This window comes from Phyllostomus hastatus, unplaced genomic scaffold (assembly GCF_019186645.2).
Source record: "Phyllostomus hastatus isolate PE091 unplaced genomic scaffold, TTU_PhHast_1.1 phas_contig_254, whole genome shotgun sequence".
NCBI classification, from domain to species: domain Eukaryota; kingdom Metazoa; phylum Chordata; class Mammalia; order Chiroptera; family Phyllostomidae; genus Phyllostomus; species Phyllostomus hastatus.
This window is the reverse complement of record NW_025333810.1, coordinates 13,575,850-13,596,262: the sequence shown is the minus strand read 5'-3', so window position 1 is coordinate 13,596,262 and position 20,413 is coordinate 13,575,850. Positions and strand designations below refer to the sequence as shown.

General features: G+C 35.3%; 1 protein-coding gene across 8 annotated transcripts in view; it reads right to left on the bottom strand.

The window, feature by feature from the left end:
- Nucleotides 1-20,413, bottom strand: part of DMXL1 (Dmx like 1) — a 150,041-nt gene that overhangs the window by 75,298 nt on the left and 54,330 nt on the right. For all 8 annotated transcript variants that reach the window (XM_045838041.1, XM_045838043.1, XM_045838045.1 and 5 more), the window contains 7 exons: nucleotides 18,525-18,614; nucleotides 18,342-18,444; nucleotides 12,935-13,054; nucleotides 12,427-12,645; nucleotides 7,643-9,328; nucleotides 6,267-6,374; nucleotides 457-626 (listed from right to left, as the gene is read on the bottom strand). In XM_045838041.1, coding sequence (XP_045693997.1) covers nucleotides 457-626; nucleotides 6,267-6,374; nucleotides 7,643-9,328; nucleotides 12,427-12,645; nucleotides 12,935-13,054; nucleotides 18,342-18,444; nucleotides 18,525-18,614 — 2,496 coding nt within the window. The remainder of the gene's footprint in view (nucleotides 1-456; nucleotides 627-6,266; nucleotides 6,375-7,642; nucleotides 9,329-12,426; nucleotides 12,646-12,934; nucleotides 13,055-18,341; nucleotides 18,445-18,524; nucleotides 18,615-20,413) is intronic.

The following is a 20,413-nucleotide window of genomic DNA, read 5'->3' as shown; positions in this document are numbered from 1 at the left end:
ATTATTTTGTAAAAATCAGACATATACTACTAAGCAAATATACCAACTAGCAGTAAGAATTAGAATATACATTTTAAAATACTATATTAACATGCCCTGGCTGGTGTGGCTCAGTGGCTTGACTGCTGGCCTGTGAACCAAAGGGTCAGCAATTCAATTCCCAGTTAGGGCACATGCCTGGGTTATAGGCCAGGTCCCCAGCAGGGGGCACTCAAGAAGGAACCACACATTGATGTTTGCATTCTTTCTCTCTTCCTTCCCATCTCTAAAAATAAATGAATAAAATTTTTTAAAATAAAAAAGACTATAATTATAAAAATATATTTTCAAATATAAAGACTATTAAAATCATTTTACTGCATCAAAAAAAGGGTAAAAGGAGAGGAAATATGGAAGGTCATTTAAAGAAATATTGAGAAATATAATACATTTTTTACACCAACATAAAATACTTACCTTTTCTATGCATTTGCGTAAGACGTGGGTATTCCGGACCCACCACCCCACACCCATAGCTCTCAGCTCAGACCAAGTGGGACTATCTTTCTGCATTGTTGGCAGCATGTTCAACAGTTCTTCTTGTGCTACTGAGTGAAATGCCCAGGCAAAATGACTGGTAGACAGACCTGAAGAAATGTAAAATATAATGTCGATAAGAAATATAAACATGATTATACAATGATTATCAGAAATATAGGTTCTATATTTGCAACAAAAATGTCTAAATTTTATATGTAATGCAAAAAGTTGTAATTAAGTGGTTAGGGCTACAGGGAACAGGGGTTTTTTTTTTTGTCTCTAAACAATTCTATCATGTCAATAAGCTCTACAATGAACATATATTTTCTATAATTAAAATATACAAATATACAGACTTCCAGCCAAGATGGAGGCATAGGTAGACATACTGTGCCTCGTCATACAATCAAAAGAAGGACAACAACAATTTAAAAACAAGAAACAACCAGTAGTGACAGAAAATTGAACTGTATGGAAGTCCAACAACCAAGGAGTTAAAGTAGACACATTCATTCAGATTGGTAGGAGGGGCAGAGTAGCGCAGCCAGGATGAGAGGGCTTGTGGCAAAGCTGCAGCTGGCTGACCCAGCAAGGCAGTGGATTGTGGAGGGGCCCAGCACACAAGGCGGCTTGGACATTCTCACACAGATAAACAAGGAGAAACTGGGGAGCGAGACAGACCTCACAACCCAGAATCCCAGCTAGGGGAAATAAAGCCTCAAACCACTGACTGAAAACATCAGTGGGGGCTGAGGTGCTGAGAGAAACTCCCAGCCTCAAAGGAGAGTTCATTGGAGAGACCCACAGGGTCCTAGAACGTACACAAGCCCACCCAGGAATCAGCACCAGAGGGGCCCAATTTGCTTGTGGGAAGCAGGGGAACTCACTGAAATCTGACAAAGAGCGGAGCAAGCACCACTGTTCCCTCTCGGACCCCTCCCCTGCATACAGCATCACAACACAGTGGTGTGGGTTACCCCACCCAGGTGAACACCTAAGGCTCTGCTCTTCATATGTAACAGGTGTGTGAAGACAAAACAAATGGCCCAAATGAAAGAAGAGATCAAAGCTCTAGATAAAATCCAACTAAGCGATGAAGAGGTAGCCAAACTATCAGATGCACAGTTCAAAACACTGGTAATCAGAATGCTCACAGAATTGGTTAAATTTGGTCACAAATTAGATGAAAAAATGAAGGCTATGATAAGTGAAATAAAAGAAGATGTACAAGGAACCAAAAATGATGGGAAGGAAACTGGGACTCAAATCAACAGCATGGACCAGAAGGAAGAAATATCCAATCAGAAAAGAATGAAAAAACAAGAATTCAAAAAAATGAGGAGAGGCTTAGGAACCTCCAGGACATCTTTAAACGTTCCAACGTCTGAATTATAAGGGTGCCAGAAGGAAAAGAGGAAGAGCAACAAGTGGAAAAGTTATTTGAACAAATAACAAAGGAGAACTTTCCCATTCTGGCAAAGGAAATAGACTTCCAGGAAGTCCAGGAAGCTCAGAGAGTACCAAAGAAGTTGGACCCAAGGAGGAACACACCAAGGCACATCATAATTACATTACCCGAGATTAAAGATAAGGAGAGAATCTTAAAAGCAGCAAGACAAAAGGAGAGAGTTACCTACAAAGGAGTTCCCATAAGACTGTCAGCTGATTTCTTAAAAGAGACCTTACAGGCAAGAAGGGGCTGGAAAGAAGTATTCCAAGTCATGAAAGACAAGGACCTACATCCAAGATTGCTCTATCCAGCAAAGCTTTCATTGAGAATGGAAGGACAGATAAAGTGCTTCTCAGATAAGGTCAAGTTAAAGGAGTTCATCATCACCAAGCCCTTATTTTATGAAATGTTAAAGGGACTTATCTAAGATAAAAAACATGTACAGTAAAATGACAGCAAACTCATAATTATTAACAACCACACCTAAAACAAAACCAAAAGAAACTAAGCAAACAACTAGAACAGGAACAGAACCATAGAAAGGGAGATCACATGGAGGGTTAGCAATAGGGTGTGGGAGGAGGAGAGAATAGGAAAAGGTACAGAAAATCAGTAGCATAGATGGTAGGTAGACAGTAGACAGGGGGAGGGTAAGAACAGTATGGGAAATGTAGAAACCAAAGAACTTACAAGTATGAGGCATGGACATGAACTAAGGGGGAGAAATGGGGGAGGGAGGGGGTATTCAGGGTGGAGGGAAGTGAAGGGGGGAAATGGGACATGTGTAATAGCATAATCAATAAAATATATTAAAAATATATACAAATATAAAAAGATGGGAATCTTTTTATAAAATATACAAATATAAAAATATAAAAAGATGGAAAAAAGCTTATGGCAAATGCTTCTGTGCTGAGTATTTTTGTTCTGTACTTATTACTCATGAATTTTTCTTAGAAAATGAAAAACACAACGTATTGGGTTGGACAAAAATTTCATTTACTTTTTTCCATATGATGGCTCTAGTAGTGCTAAGTTGTTTTTAATTTCATTTGAAACAATTCTGTTAGATTGTATTGTGACAGCTGTCCTCACTGTGCTTTAAATTGGTGAATTTTTGTGCAGCCATTTTAATATTGAAGATGGAAGAAAATATATAACATTTTCAGCATATTATGTTTTATTATTTCAAGAAAGGTAAAAATGCAACTGAAATATAAGAAAAGATTTGTGCAGTGTACAGAGAAGGTGCTGTGACTGTTCATGTGTGTCAAAAGTGGTTTGCAAAGTTTCTTGGTATTGCTGCCATTTTGGCCAAATAATTCTTTGCTGTGGGGCTGTCTTATGCATTGGAAGACATTTAGCAGCATGTCTGGCCTCTATCCACTAGAAGTCAATAGCAGGAGAGAGCCGACATACTCAAAATATCCAAATCACTAAAGTTATTTGTGAAAATAAAAAAAATGTCTTTTATGGAAAAAACCTAAACAGATTTTTTGGCCAACCCAATATTATTCTATACTGGTATATGTAATTTTTTTTTTCAAAGCTGATTCTCATCTTCCCTTGGTCAAAATCTGTATTGTAGATTTAATTCCATGGAATTGAAAAAGCATCAAGTAGACATTATAGCTTGGTGAACAGAAGTTAAGACTCCAAAAACTTACATGAAAAAGTTTTCATACTATTTTAGTTTTTCTCTTTCATTAATACACATTGTTCATAAATTCATTATTTTTATTAGCAATTTTATATGCCACCATATGTATATATCAATGTTTCAGAATGAATTATTCCTTCTCTTTGGGGCATTTGATTTATATCTAGTTTTTCATAATACATACTACAGATATAAAAAAGTTTTAAAAATCTCGCGTTTTTTCTTCTCCAAAGTGGGATTAACAAATATATTCCCATGTTGCTTTTTAAAAAGGTTTTCTTAATTTTCATTACTATAACCAATGCTAAAGTATTTGTTTACCAATTATTATGCTTACTTTGGATCTTTCTTGCTTTTACTTTTGATATGAGAGTGAACTGTTACCTCGTTATTGTTTTAAATTCAGTTTCCTTAATCATTAGTGAGACAGAGAATGTCCCTAGTATTTCTTTATTCCTTGTATTTTTTCATTATTTATATCTTTTGGCAATTTTATCTGTCCATAAAAAAGTATTGATCCTTCATATTTTTATCAGTCCTTCATACAGTATAGATAATAAACTTTATCTGACATTAAAAAAAAAGGCTGTGAAGACTCTAGAATCAGAATCTCCTACATTAAACTCCAGCTCTATCTCTAATTAATTACGTAACTTTGGGCAAATTTGTCTCTTGATTCCCCAATTTTTTCATTTACAAAATGTGAATAATCACGAAACCTACCTTATTACACTGTTGTGAGAATTAAAAGAAATAACATTGTTAAGGCATTTAGAATAATACCTGGCACATACTATCATTACCCCATATCACTATATTAGGAATGTACTTTTATGTATATACAGCACCATTTACATCATTAATTCTCTGAACTTACTGGCACAACATGGGGTGTTTATTGCTCAGTTTCTATTTTCTCTTCACAGTACATTTTGTTTGGTATTACTATGGGTGAAGTAAATAATTAATTATAGGATATGCCTTTGACATATATAGACAGAAATTTTTAACCTAATATCCAGTGCCAAAGAATTTGAAATTCTTACTATACCCAAGTCTATAAAAATAAAGAAACAGAAACTTTTACAAAGACCTATGCTTTGAATGGACTGTTACCCTATTTCTCTAAACCAAGTTAAGTATTTTTTCATAAACAGTTAAAGAATTTGACTTAGAATTTTAAGCTTCATATTCCCAAAGCTGAATTTTAAAAAAGGAGGAGAAAGCAAAGAGAAACACAGAAAGAAAAAGAGAGATCAAGAGACAGAGACCAACTAACAGAGGATAACCTATAGAGTTCTAACAACAATATTCAAACCTGGACAGCCAATTATGTTAGAAGCCAGGTCTCTCTTGTGCTTTTTGGGCATTGAGCCAATAAATATTCTGTTTGTTTAAGTTATCTAAAACTTAAATAAAGTACTCCTGTTACTTGGAAAGTCTTATCAGTAGACAAGGTTTGTCTAGGAAGTACCCAGCCAAGTAATATGAAAAATAGAGACATTTTTTTGAAGAAGATACAAGAAATATTGTATACAGGACAATGATGCCTCAGTCCCTTTCAAAATAGGGACCTTGGGACCTCACACAGTTCTCCTAATTGCCATCAGCTGCCCCATCATATTTCCCTGAATCTCATCAATGGTCTGAAATTTCTTCCCTTTCAAAGGTGATGTTAATTTGGGGAAAAGCCAGAAGTCACAAGATGCCAGCTCTGGGCTGTATGGGGGTTGAGTCACCTTGGTGATTTGATGTTTCACCAAAAAACTCTGCACGAAACTTGATGCATGAGTGGGTGCATTGTCATGATGGAACTGCCAAGCATCAGTTGTCCATAGCTGTGTGCTTCTAAATCATCTGAATAGTTTCCTCAAAAAAATGTTCAAGCTAAATGCAAAATTTGATGCAGATTCATTGCTCTACTTGCTCAATCACTTTGAATGAGATAGCCACACAGTAAACATGCTCACTCAATGGCATCTACCACTACCACTGACTAGTACAGAGAAGTTGTCATTGTTCATGCATGTGCATTGCAGTCCATTCTCCTTGGCTGCCAGGTTACATCAATGTTGCACAAACCATTCTTGTTATATTAATGGTTGGACTTTTTCCGGACAGACCTCGTATAATAGTAACTAAGATCTAAACTAATATCTAAAATACATATTAGTGTTAACTAACAGTAGTTTGGTGGTACTCTTTTTTGGAAAACAAGTAAAAATTGAGTATGTGTCTTTTCTGTAACAAAAATGTTATTCAAATTTGGGAGTACAATTTGAATTTACATAAATGTCAAAAGGGAGAAAAAAGAAAATCTAAAGAAGAAATTAAAGAGAATGAAATAACACTCACTGCCCATTAATATATGATGTACTTGAAATATAACAGACTATCCAATTGCCCAATTGCTTCATATTTCTACATCTTCATTAACTCTACACCATTTACCAAAAATATTCCAATATCATAAAGACAATTAAGTAGAAATAAACATTTAAAAAATAAATAAAGAAAACTTAGAATGTGTCAAATTTGCCATCATTATCATATCTGAGTAAAAGCAAAGTTAAAAGTTCTTAAGCCTTTCTTCTCTTCTAGCCTTACTTTCTTTTAACAGATTACTACCAAAATCACCTTGGTGAAGGAGCTGAGCTCGATAAGCTGGAAGGGAAGTTGTAAGAAAAGTATGAAGTCGAACAGCCAAAAGAAATTTTAACCCACATTCATCAAGAGTTTCTCCACCTATAAAACAGGAAAAAAAAACTGTAGTTACTTATTTTTATTTGTAAAATACATTTCATCTGCAAAACACAAGTAAAAAGTAACAGTTCTGGAAGGCAACATGTCACAGCACCAAATACTTTGACAAAACATTCTGAAACTAAAGTTACCTTCTAAATAGTTCTAATATACCTTTTTTCTATATAATTATATATTATAGAAAGAAGTAGTATAGTTAAGTATTTTGAAAATAATAAATAAGAGAATGAATTAACTCAGGGTATGTGACATTTTTTATCATTGGACTTTCTCTGATCTGCAAAATACTTAAATTAAAATGTGACTAAATTTTAAAATAGTTTAACCTTCTTTGTGGTATATGTTATAATATTTACCATTGTGATTCAAGTCATATATCCATCTTAATAATTTGCTGCTAACACTGAAAGAAACAGTTATACAGTGGGAAGGCCTGCTTTCTACTTTCAATAATTAAAAACACCTATAACATACTTACATCAAAAATAATATCTACTAGTAATACTTCTTAAAGTAAAAGTATCACAATTCATGACCAACTTTTTTCTTAAATTTTTAATTATTATTATTATTTTCTTAAATTTACCCCATATTTTCCTTTCAAGCACAGTTCAAGGAGTATATATACCCTGCTGACCTCCATCTGGTACACTTGGTTGGACTTGTTAATTTTGGATATTATTTGAGATCTGATGGAAATTCTACGTTCAAATTTGTTTGTAACTCAGGAGATTAAGAAGACAAAAAAGTTCTCTGGGTAAGGAAAAGACCTAATTTCATTATGCTTATTTTTGTTATTATAGGTAGCATTAATGTACAATAATGCTAATTTCTAAAAAAATCCTGAATATTTAAAAAAACAAATAATAGTGAATTATTACAACATGAGAGAAAACAAAGCTGAAAGCATATTTTCAGGTATCTAAAGTAATTATTTAATAAGAACGTTAAGGTTTGCTAAACTCAAAAGATTCAGTTGGATCTTTAATATTATTAAGCAGATAATAAAGTAAAATTTAAGTATGACTGGCATAATAATTTTTTTATAATTTTTATTTCAATTATATTTTAAAGTACTATGATTTATGGGATACATAGTATGTATTCAAGTTAAAACTATTGTGAGTTAGCAATGATGATTAAAAACTTTCATGTGCTTCTTTTTATAAAAATTATTTTAGATTTTCTGTGAGAATAAGTCAAAAATATCATTAATTTTTCCTCTGATCCTGTACCCAATTTAGTTTTACCTTGGCTTCTGTCTCTGCTTTCTCCAATATCAGTGCTGGTAGTTGCAATTGTATCTGCTAAGGCCATCAAAGACATCTGCTCCATCCTGCTGAGTCCTGGTAAACTAGAATGAAGTAAGTGGCCAGAAAGAACCTGAGCGTGCTCAGGACCAAAGTAAGTTGGACTATATTGTGAAAGGTCAATAATCCTGGGCTTTGTATTTTCTTCATCTGTTTCTAACATATTACCGTCAGAGATTAAAGCTGAGTTCTGAAAAAGCTCATCATAACTTTCTTTTGATAACTGGTTTGAGTTATTTAAGGTACTCTGATTACTAGATTTCTCCAAAGATGAGTAAGAGTTATCATCATCTGCCGCAAGTAAGGCATATAAAGGAAGTGGAGGAACCGAATCTATTTCTGTGTAATCTGTATTTTCACTCTTGTTGAATGCCTGGGGGTCTCTGGTGGTGCTTCCACTGGCACTGATGGTGAGAGACCTAAGGCGGCGCTCATTATTGGATTCAGCTTCATTAAGAGCCACAACTTCTCCAGCAATGCACTTGACAAGATGTGATAAGATGGCCTTTGCTCTTCGAACTTTGCCAAGATCCATGAGTTCCAAAAGCTGCAAAGGATGGTACTGAGGTAAAGTTGGGGAAAGAACATGAGCTGCTTCAAAAAGACCTGAATCTTCCATGTCCACAGAAGGATCAAATGCAGTTTTCTTTCCACAGATTTTCTGTGCAAGACTGGTCATGGACCGAGTCAGAGTTTTCTTTGGAGGATGCAATCCAGAACTTGATGAGTTACTCTGTTTTATTAAACTTATTATAGATGGAGTGCTCCCATTGTATGAATCTGTTATAACAGGTTCTTGTTTAGAAGATGGCTGCCACTGGGAGTACACACGCATCTCACAATCCATTCCTACCACCAGGATGCCATCCCGGACCCATGATAAAGAAACGGGAAAAGGTGGAAAGCCTTCTACAGAAGAAACCAAATCCACACTTCGTAACAGTACAAATTTAGAAAGTGGAATAATTTTAGTACTCTCCCAGAAAGGAAATGCGAAGCTTTCCTTACCAGTCTGTTCTTGTATCTTGCCAGCTAGGGGTCCATACATAAAAAGTTTGGATCCAATTCCTATAGTCAAAATATGAGAACCATCTTCTCTAGACATCCAATCTAAGTGAATTAAATGCTTTATGTTTGATGTTATACTCTCTTTACTGGATAAATATACCTCTTGTTTATTATAGGCCACCAAATTGCTATCAATACTAATTCCAGAATCCAACATTGTATTTAACTCATCTAAATGAACTGTCTGTTCAAGGACCCAACATGAACCTCCTGTAGACTCACATTCAAAAATACTTACATGCATCACAAAGTCCTGAGATGATATACTATTAGGTGCAGGCTGCTTATATGCTACTGCTAAACGATTTGTGTGTGCACAGCTAACTTCTACAGGCCTACCAGGTATAGTTATACTACTATTGCTCTGAAGTCCATCCTCAATAAGTAATGGCCACTCCTCCCAAATGTATATAAGATCCATTTTTCCATTTTCTGATGTGGCAGATTCTCCATCTGTTACTCTGCATCTCCAGAATCTTACTTTCTCATCTGAGCATGAAGTTGCCAATAAATAGGGAGCACTGCATATGGGATATATGGAAGAAGAACTCAGATGACCTAAAATAAAAATAATCCATTAACAAAAAATCAAATTTGGTTAAATATTTATGTTTTTATGTACTAAAGTTTTTAGTCTTTTGTATGAATTACTGTTAACAACACAACAGTTTAAGGGTCAATAAGATCAGTAAAAAGCTTTTAATGACATCAAAAGGTACATAAAAAGGTCAGTATTACCAAAACCTAAAGCTGAAAGAACTCTGGAAGACTTTAGTTCAATTCCTGCATTTTGTAGGTAAAGATCCTTAACAAAATGTGTTAAGTTATCTTATGCCTAAATCAAACAGCTAGGCTAAGGCAGAAATAGAAAACCTGAATTCTAATCCTGGTTCTCAACCAATATTCTTCTCACAACTCTTTGCTAGTTTTACATTATTATTACAGACCTCATACTAAAGATATCAACACAGCTTTAAAAACTTGTCAACGTTCATTGGTTCTTTCCCTTTAATATTTTTCAATATAATTTTGTGAATAGGCCATGCTTACCTAAATACTAAATGGGCCCTCAATGATTGAGGTGTATTTGATATGCCTAATGCTGAAAAGAGTCCTAAGTGGGGCACTCGTTTCTTGGGCTTGATGCAACCATATAGTCTTAATTTCCTAAATCAAGAGGTAGCAAATTTTTTCTTAAAGGGCCATATAGTAATCACTATTTTGGGCTTTGCTAACTATAAGGACTCTTTTGCAATTACTCAACTCTGCCACTAGAGGGCAAAAGTAACCATACACAAAAGTAAACAAATTATGTGGCTACCTTCCACTCAAACTTTTTCCAAAACAAGTAGGTAGTCCATAGTTCACCGACCCCTGTCCTAAGCTATTCAACATAAGCTACTAATTATAAGAAATGTTATATGGAATATTTATCATATTTTAAAAGCTCATTGCAACATAATTATAATATCTTTTTCCTAAAAATGTTCTCAAGGAATATAGCAATATTGCAATGAACACAATTAGCATTGCCCACTGGATTCTCTGGGCTGTACAGAGAATAAAAGCTTATCCTTCCTGACAGTCTTGACTAAAAAAAATTCTTAACACTAAGAAATAACATTTACAGTAGTCTCCTCTCATCTGTAGTTTGCTTTCTGTGGTTTCAACTGCCAGCAGTCAAATGATAAGTTAAAAACTCCATGAATAAACCATTTATAAATTTTAAACTGCATGCCATTCTGAGTAGCGTGATGAAATCTCATGCTATTTAGGCCTGTCCTGCCTAGAACATGAACCATCCCTTTGTCCACTGTACCTACACTGTGTGTGCTACCAGGCTGTTGTTAGTCACCCAGCAGCCATCCCAGTTATCAGATCGATTGTTGCTGTGGTATCCCAGTGCTTGTGTCCAAGTAACCCTTGTTTTACTTAATAATGGCCCCAAAGCACAAGAATAGTGATGTTGGCAATATGGATAATTCAAAAAGAAGCCACAAAGTGCTTCCTTTCAGTGAAAAGGTATGCATGTATAGGAACAAACATAGTAATATGTAGGGTTCAGTACTATGTTCAGTTTCAGGCATCTACTGGGAGATTTGGAACTTATCCTTCAGGATAAGGGGAGAACTACTATACCAATTACTATTGTTTCACCAAACGAAACAAATTTTTTCTTTTTCCCAAGAACTTTTTCTTTCAAACTCAACTGGGGCTCAAGTTAAACAAGAGGGTTGTTTTTAGAAATATTTTCAGTTTCTCTTATATTTGCTGTATTATTTTAATTGGAATTCAGTAGTAAAGATCATACTGTCTGGCTAAAGATAATAGTTCTTAAAAGTGTGTTAATGCAAGAGTCATTCTTTTCCAAACTTTAAATTTCCTTGCACTGATGCCTCTTTTATTCAAATATACAAAGAAACAGAATGCAAATGTTATCAGAACACTGTTAATACCCTGCTTAACTTCAATTAGAAAAGCATTCAAAACAATCAGTCAAAAAAAAGAGAGACAGAAAAGTAGAAAAGACCAAAACCCACACTTTGACTTATGAAAAGGAAAGAATTGAGCGAGAAGAAGATAGACTTTGTCTTGGTTTTCCTGATATCCTAGAACAGTGGTTCTTTTTCTTTTGTGTGCATTAGAATCACCTGGAAAGCTTGGTAAAGCAAACCCCAGAGATTGTGATTCAGTAGGTCTAGGGTGCAGCCCAAGAATTTTTATTTCCAACAAGTTCCCAAGTAATGCTGAGCTAGTCTGGGGACCACATTTTGAGCACAGTTGCCCTAAGATAAAGATAATATATAATAGGAACCACACACTCATAATCCTTCACAGCACATGGCTCCAGGCAGCACAACCAACACAATGGAACTTCAATTCTCAAACTTAATTTTGTTCTGGAAAATTCTTCAAAAAGCAATTTGTTCATAAACTGAATCTTCTTTGTTGCCTGAGAGACATGTGACTGATCATACAGGTATCCACATGAAAGAACTGTCAGGTCAAGAGAATTGTCAGGTCACTGAGAATTGAAGTTTTGTTTGACAACTGAGACATTTTTTTGGTGAACAACTTGGCCAAGAACCAAACTGTTCAAGAACCGAGTGAGATGTTTAAGAACTGTAGTTTTTGTTATCAAAGTTGGCAAATAAGATACAACCACATTGCCATCTCTGCCCTAGAAACTTTCAGTTTGTTTTCACAAAAGGATAATGAGAATTTGTTTCAGAACTCAACATTTAAGACTATAACTAACTGATAAATGTCAAAGTAATCTGCAAACAATGAGAAATTTAAGGTTTCAGTGTAGGGTACTTAAAGATAGTCTTTCCATTTCTGCTTCTGTGTTTATTTATTTATTTAAATTTTATTTATTTATTTTTAGAGAAAGAAGGGAGGGAGATAGAGAGAGAGAAAGAAACATCAATGTGCGGTTGCTGGGGGTCATGGTCTGCAACCCAGGTATGTACCCTGACTGGGAATCGAACCTGCGACACTTTGGTTTGCAGCCCGCACTCAATCCACTGAGCTACGCCAGCCAGGGCTGCTTCTGTGTATATTTAAAAAGAGGTAGTTGCTCCTATTTTTAAATACCTCATAAACACTCCTGGACTACAAAGTTTGCTTAGTCTTTTTTCACAAAATTTACAAACCTGCTGATGGCTTAACACTTATTATCTCAACTCCTTCTGGCAAATGCAACTCTTGGCTATAAACCATTTCTGACGTCAGAGTCAATTTGCTGGTACTCTGAAGATTTGCTCTGCAAGCCTGATACTTCTGTGCAAAAGGAGATAGGATCTTCTCTGGAGAAGAATAATGTTCTTCTGGCTGCCAAACTGCTTCAGATATTTTTCCATCTACTTTTTCATCTATAAAACATAAGAAAAAACCCAAACTGGAGGGAGTGGGGGGAACCTTGTAGGCATTATAATAATTGATATATTTTATAATCCAAAACTTCTTTATAAAAGATTAAAAAGTAAACATATTAATAATTCTTTATAACAAGAAAATCAGAAATCATTCTGTTTTAATTAACTGAATAAACTGTATTATCATCACTCAACAAGAATAGCTTTAGAAACATACACTGAATTGTCTAATCATATATAATTTGTTAACTTAAGCCTACTTAAAGTTAAAAAAGAAACAACCTACCCAATAACACAGGAGTAGACTTTAAATGTAAATTCCACATGTGTAACAATGAACGGTTGTCTTGAGTGCACTCTATTACAATCAGGTAGAATTTTTCAGAAAATCCATTAGGTGAGCTGCCTGTTGGTATTAATAATATTTTTCACTATCAACATGAACAAGTGAGATAACTTATGAAATATTCCAAGTTAAAATAACTAATTAAAAAAAATCTGAAGTCGTATCTACAGTTCCAAATATAAAGTGGAATTATAGAATGGAATCTTCTTTACCACATGAATTTGTATTAACTTAAAATCTTAACAAGTATGTTATGCTTAAATTTAATTTTGAATTGATAGGCTTAAAAAATCACACATTATAGTCATCACTAACATAATGGTCACATAGATTAGGTCATATTAAGAAATTTCTGAACAGATAGGAACTGTGTGATAGGTACTTTAAGTCAACATATCATCATGAAAATTGTATTGCTAAACATATTTTGAAATAAATAAGACCTGTAATGAAATGACTTATTAACAATGTTTACCTAAGGACCAATATATAAGTACTCATTATCCAACATATTATTCAGGAAATTTTTTCTTAGTATAATTGCATAATTTAAGCAGCACATAAGTTGCTCAAAATAAACAAAAAAAGCATCTGCAATATATCATAAAATCAGTAGGTCATTATTGACAGAAAAAAACTTTTTAAAAATGCTAGATTTTAATCCAAGTTATTCTTAATTGTTGTCATTATGCAGAAAATTATGTAAAGAACATTACATTACAGAAAATATATAAATCAAAGACCATATTAATCTGAGAGAAACTGTTATTAGAGTGCAATCATTTTATCCTTTTAAAATTGCATAGAAAAAAAGTTTTCAAAGGAACACTAGGAAGGAAAGATAACCATAAATGCCTTAAAAGACTAAATGAAAAGGTAACTTTGGTAGTGTGTTTTGGGTGATTCAGGCATTTAAATTACAAGAATTAAGAGAAAGGGAAAGATCAGAGATTATAAAAAGAAAAAATAACAAATCTATTTCTAATAATTTTTCTAACAAGAAAGAATGCCCCAATAATAATAACATTTGTAAAACGTTCCTTCTCTTCTTGACATTAAAGCAAACTAAAATGAAAACATAACCCCTTGGGTATATGCTGGAAAACTCTGATAATAAAGATAATCATTTTCGAGTAAAAGTGAGAATTCCTTGAATATTTTAAGGAAAACTAGGGGAGATACTTAGTCTTTAAAAAAAAGTTAAAAATTAAAGATTCATAGAAAAAAAATGTTAGAATAGATGAAGATCATAGCAAAATGCAACCTTAAGCATAGGACAGTGATTTCTCTAAAAAGTCTTACAAAAAGTTGGATTGTTAAAGATACTAATATATTTATTAATACCTTAGTATAAAAAAACAGAAAATAAAGAACATTTTGTTGATATAAATAATCCTTTATCCTGTACTTGACATCTTTATTTCCCTTTTTTAGCGTCTTTCCATCATTATACTCAGAGGTTAAAAAAGTTCTGGAAATGTCTTTGTCCAGTTCATGAATTCTCAGGGAAAATGACAGAAGACTAAGTGAAAGCAGTGAGAAATAAAAGTGCAAAACTGGAAGAAGTACTTCGTAAAGGAAAAGGAAAATAGAAAAAAGGTAGAATAAAGAAACAATGTACAAGAGGAATAAAAAAAATATAATCTGGAACAAATAAAACTGGAGTTATTAATACCACTTGAAGCTAATAACTGACTTTTAAAGCAACAGGTACACATTATATGATTGTCTTCTAAGGCAAGTCATTTTGTGTTTGGTTTGGCCTTGTAAATGAAAATGACCAAGAGATTTTAGCTTTATTTTTCTGTTATCCTTTATTCAAATAAACAGTAAATATTGAGTGAAGGCATTTAAATAATTTAAAAAACTGTTCAATTATAAAAGAATTAAGACACTTAGTTTCTAAAGTATAAGTTAAAGCTGAAAATTGTAGGTGCACACATGATCCAGGTTGCTAGGGAAAGACCCCACCCATCAAAGAGCACTCATACATTAATGACAAAAAACATTTATAATATGTTGTTTTTTAAAAAGATTTTATTTATTTATTTTTAGAGAGGGAAGGGAGGGAGAAAGAGAGAAAAACATTAATGTGCGGTTGCTGGGGGCTGTGGCCTGCAACCCAGGTATGTGCCCTGACTGGGAATCGAACCTGCGATGCTTGGTTTGCAGCCCAAGCTCAATCCACTGACCTACGCCAGCCAGGGCACATTTATATTATGTTTTTTAAAAAATAATTGATAAATCTCCTTCAATTACTTCATAATCCCTGACTAAGAATAAAAACAGCGGTGGGGGTAAATGCAGACAACTGTACTTGAACAACAATAAAACAAAATGAAACAAAAAAAAGACACTGGTATTGGACTTCTGGCCAAAATGAAAATGTAGGTAGATATGCTTTACCTTCTCACACAACCATAAGAAGGATCACAACTAATCTCAAAACACAATACAACCAGAACTGTCAGAGAATTGAACTGTATGGAAGTCTGATCACCAAGTATAAAGAAAAAATATTCATCCAGATGGGTAGGAGGGGTGGAGATGGGTAGTCGAGCAGAGAGGACAGTATGGCAGGGGTGGCGAGGCAGCAGCAGTTGGTGAAAGAGGTGGTCTTACATTAACCTGTGGTGGATAAAAACTGGGAGGGAAATTTGGGGAGGGAGCCATCCCAGCCCCAGGACCTACCTTGGAGCTCAGAGTTCCAGGGCTGGGAAAGTAAAGCCTCATAACTTCTGGCTGTAAAAACCAGTGAGGGTTGGGGCAGTGGAAGAAACTGCTGGTCTCTCAGGAGAGTCTTTTGAAAGGGCCCACAGGGTCCTAGAACATATGTGAATGCATCTACTCTGGGATTCAGCACTAGGAAAGCAGCTAGACTATTGGGAACTGCCCTGCCTGGTATCAGAAGCTGTAACCCCTGCCAAAGCTAAGGCTGAGGGAGTGACCTTGGACTATAAGCCAGCAAGGAGACAAAAGCTTATCTCCCTGGCAGGAGTGCTGCTTGTGCTGCTTCATTCATAACTGATTCCCAATGTTTGGTCAGTTAGCCAATGACGGGTAAGATTCCCCAAGGGGGGAACGATCTAAGACAGGCATGATCACGTGGGAGGCCCCCAAGAAAGGACTTTGGGGGCTACAGCAAAAGGGGGTGATGGACCCTCACTCCTCGGCTGTGACATAGCCTGAGTCCTCATCGTCTGGGAGAAAATCTCCTTATCTCTTCATTGCCTTAGTTCCCTTGCTTCACCTAAGCCTGAAACAATGACAGGGTGGTGCAGCTCTGTGCTGAAAAGGGCGGATTCCCCGGGTGATCAGGCCTAAGAAAGAATATGTAAGATCCTGTGAAACCTGCTTTGTTTAGAATGCTCTCAGTTGAATGATAAGGATCCAAGGAAGAAGTAAGTTTGTTCCTCAAAGTCTTACAGCTCTTTGACCCTGACTCAAAATAGGCCCTCAGGCTTTCTTGTTATCTATTGTTTGATCCTTACTTCCTAGCAATGAGTAATGAGCTTTTACCTGAATTCTTATGCAAACAAAACCAATAAAAAGCCTTTCCGGAGGGGGAATGGCATGCTCTCCCCACCAGAGAGAGTGGCCATTCCGTTCCTACTTCCCCACAGGACCTGGTTGTCTCTGTGTATGTTTTTCTCAAGCCATCCACAGTGTTCTGAGGTCACTGCTGGCCGGTGAGCACGCGGCACTAGACGGGCATCAGTTGCATATCGAGGTGGGGGAAGTGACTGGAAATGGGATAAGAGCCAAGCAAGTGGCATTGTTCCCTTTCAGACCCCATCCCCACATACAGTGCCACAAAGTATGAAGCAGGTTATCCCACCCTGGTGAATATCTAAGGCTCACCCCTCATAATGTAATAGGTATGCCAAGACAGAGTCAAAGAACCTCTACCCAATACACAAATGCAAATACAGGGAGGCTGCCAAATTAAGGAGACAAAGATATATGGCCCAAATGAAAGAACAGATTGAAACTCAAGGAAAAGAACTAAGTGAAATGGAAATAACCAACCTATCAGATGCATAGTTCAAAACACTGGTGACAAGGATGTTCAGAGAACTCAGTGAGTACTGCGAATGCATAAGGGAAAAAATGAAAGCTACACTAAGTGATATAAAGAAAAATCCATAATGGAACCAACAGCGAAGGAAAGAAAGCTGGAGTTCAAATCAACAATTTAGAACATAAGGGTGAAATAAACAGTCAACCAGTACAGAATGAAGAAACAAAAATTCAAAAAAACAAGGAGACAATAAGATGACTCTGGGACATCTCCAAAAGTGCCAACATCCGAAACATAGGGATGCCAGAAGAAGGAGAGGCAGAGCAAGAAACTGAAAACTTATTTGAAAAAATAATGAAAGAAAACTCCTAATTTGGTGGAGGAAATAGACATACAAGTCCAGGAAGCGCAGAGAGTCCTAAACAAGTTGGACCCAAAGAAGACAACACCAAGACACTTCACAATTAAAATGCCAAAGGTTAAAGATTACAGAGAGAACCTTAAAAGCAGCAAGAGAAAAGAAGAGCGTTACCTACAAAGGAGTTCCCATAAGACTACTAGATGATTTCTCAAAAGAAACTGTGCAGGCCAGAAGGGACTGGCAAGCAGTATTCAAAGTGATGAAAAGCAGAGACCTATAATGTAGATTGCTCTATCCAGCAAAGCTATCATTTAGAATGGAAGGACAGATAAAGTGCTTCCCATACAAGGTAAAGCTAAAGGAGTTCATCATCACCAAGCCTTATTATATGAAATGTAAAGGGACTTATTTAAGACAAAGAAAATCAAAACTATGAACAGTAAAATGATAACAAACTCACAACTATCAACAACTGAATCTAAAAAACAAAAACTAAGCAAACAACTAGAACAAGAACAGAATCATAGAAATGGAGATCACATGGAGGGTTATCAGTGCTCGGGGGGAGGGGGGGAGAATTGGGGAAAAAGTACAGGGATTAAGAAGCATAGTTGGTAGGTACAAAACAGACAGGGGGATGTTAAGAATAGTAAAGGAAATAGAGAAGCCAAAGAACATACATGCATGACTCATGGGTGTGAACTAAGTGGGGCAGATTGCTAGAAGGAAGGGGGGTACCGGGTGGAGGGTGGTGAAAAGAAAAAAATTGGGACAACTATAACAACATAATTAATAAAATATACTCAGAAAAAGAAAGGATACTGGTATTTATGATAAATAATGCCACAAACCTACACAGAAAACTTTTAACTTCAAATAGATGATATGAAATATTATATTATTTTTATTAACTGCCTAACACACCATACAGATTACTTCTCATTACATACAAAATTCATCTTTACCTTCATCAGATAATATTTTGTCCTTTGCTATACTTTTCTTCTTAAGGTTATTTAAAATGAAGTCTTCTTGAAAAACATGAAGCAGCTGGGTTTTTCGGCCTTGCTGAACATAAATAAAAAGCAACATAAGTTTACATATATGTTATTTACCTAAAACTAAGCGGCCAGAAAAATAATACTTACAAGTTTTGTAATGGGATCTAATGCGATAATACATCCTGGCCTGGCTGTTGACTGTTGACTTACGATGTTAAACACTTCACCAACATATTTCTGTTTTAAAAAAAAATGGATAGCTCCTTTATTAAACAATTAAATAAAATAATAACAATAATGTGAAATTCCAGGAATAATAAATGAATAATAAATATGTTTGATTGTGGCTAAATAAGTTCTCAAGTCTCTTTTATATAAACATTCTAGGACTTTACCTTACTAAGGAATTACATAGTAATGAGTAAGAATTACAGTTCAGTTGGTGCACAGAAAAACAAAAGGAATTCTTGGTAATTTTAAGGGGAAAGAAGTATTTTATATCCATGAATGTGAAAGACTGATTTCAATCTCAAGGAACTGTTCTAAGAATTGATATTTTTTCAACATTAATTTTCAGGTGAGAAGGATTTCAAGTTGACATCCTGTTTATGTACGTATGCTGATTTCTTGAGCCACTTATGTCCTGACTGCTGTAGTCAAGGTCATATTGTTAAATTCAATCTTCATCATAATTGGTGTATCATTAACACCTGATCCTGGTGACCAATCCTCTCCCTTGAAATAACTTTCTCCACTTGCCTTCCATTGTACACAACACTCATCTCACTTTTAACAATGGAATGCCCCTGGGTTCAATCCTTCTATCACTCTAATTTCCAACTACATTCTCTCCCTCAGTGATCTCATCTAGCTCTACAAATTCAAATTTAAATTATGACAACTACTTTTATCTTTAGACTAGCCTCTGCCTAAATTCCAGAGAGTAGCCTGCTGGACCTCTTAGATGTCAAACAGGTATCTCAAAATTAACATGTCTAAAGCTAAGCTTTTGAGTATAACCTGCTGCACAAAATCTGTTTCTTATACATTCTTCTCATTTCACCTTGAAGCAATTCTATTTTTCCTAGGGCTTGGCCACAAACCTTAGGGATCATCTTCTCTTTCTCATGTAAATACCATATTCAGTACAACACTAACTATTCAATGTTCAAAACACATCCAGATTGGACGAATTCTTATTGTCTTCATCACTACCATTTGCCACCATTCTAAGCCCCTTTGACTCTCTCTGGGATTACTAAAATAGCTTCCTGAATGTGTCTGATTTCACTTCTCCCTTGTCTAATCAATATAGCAATCAGAGTGATCCTTTTAAAACCTAAGTGAGATCATAATATCACTCTGACATTTTCTTCAATGGATTCTACATTATTCAGAGTAAAAGCCAAAGTTGACACAATTACCAATGAGGCCTTATATGGTATGGCCAGGCTAACTTTCTATCTCATCCCGGACGACTCTCCTGTCACCTTACTTACTCTGCTCCAACCACAATGGTCTCCTTGCTGCTCCTTTACATACCAAACATGTTCTAGGCTCAGGATTTTTGCCCTGCCTCTTCTCCCATAATACTCTTTCTCTAAACATTCACATTGCTAGCTCCGTCATCTCCTTCAGGTCTATACTCAAGTGGTACCTTTTTCGTGAGGCTTTCCCTGACCAGCACCTTACTTGGCACTTCCTACTACTTTAGTGACACTGTTGCTCTCCATCATATTTATTAGTATATTTTTACCTTTCCCCTTTATATCCCTTCACTAGAATAGAAGCTCTGATTTTTGTCTGTTTTGGTCATATCAAAATTTCCAGCACTTAAAACAATTCTGAAAAATAGAAAAGGCCCTCAATAAATATATTATTTCCACTAAAGTGCTATATATGTGGTTTGAAAAAAACTATTCTGTAAAACCATGCATTAAAATTTTTAAAAACTTAGTAATAAAACAGGATTGGAGCGTACCACTGACAACCATACAATTTTGTAAGCAGGGCATTAACAAGAATATTAACTGGTA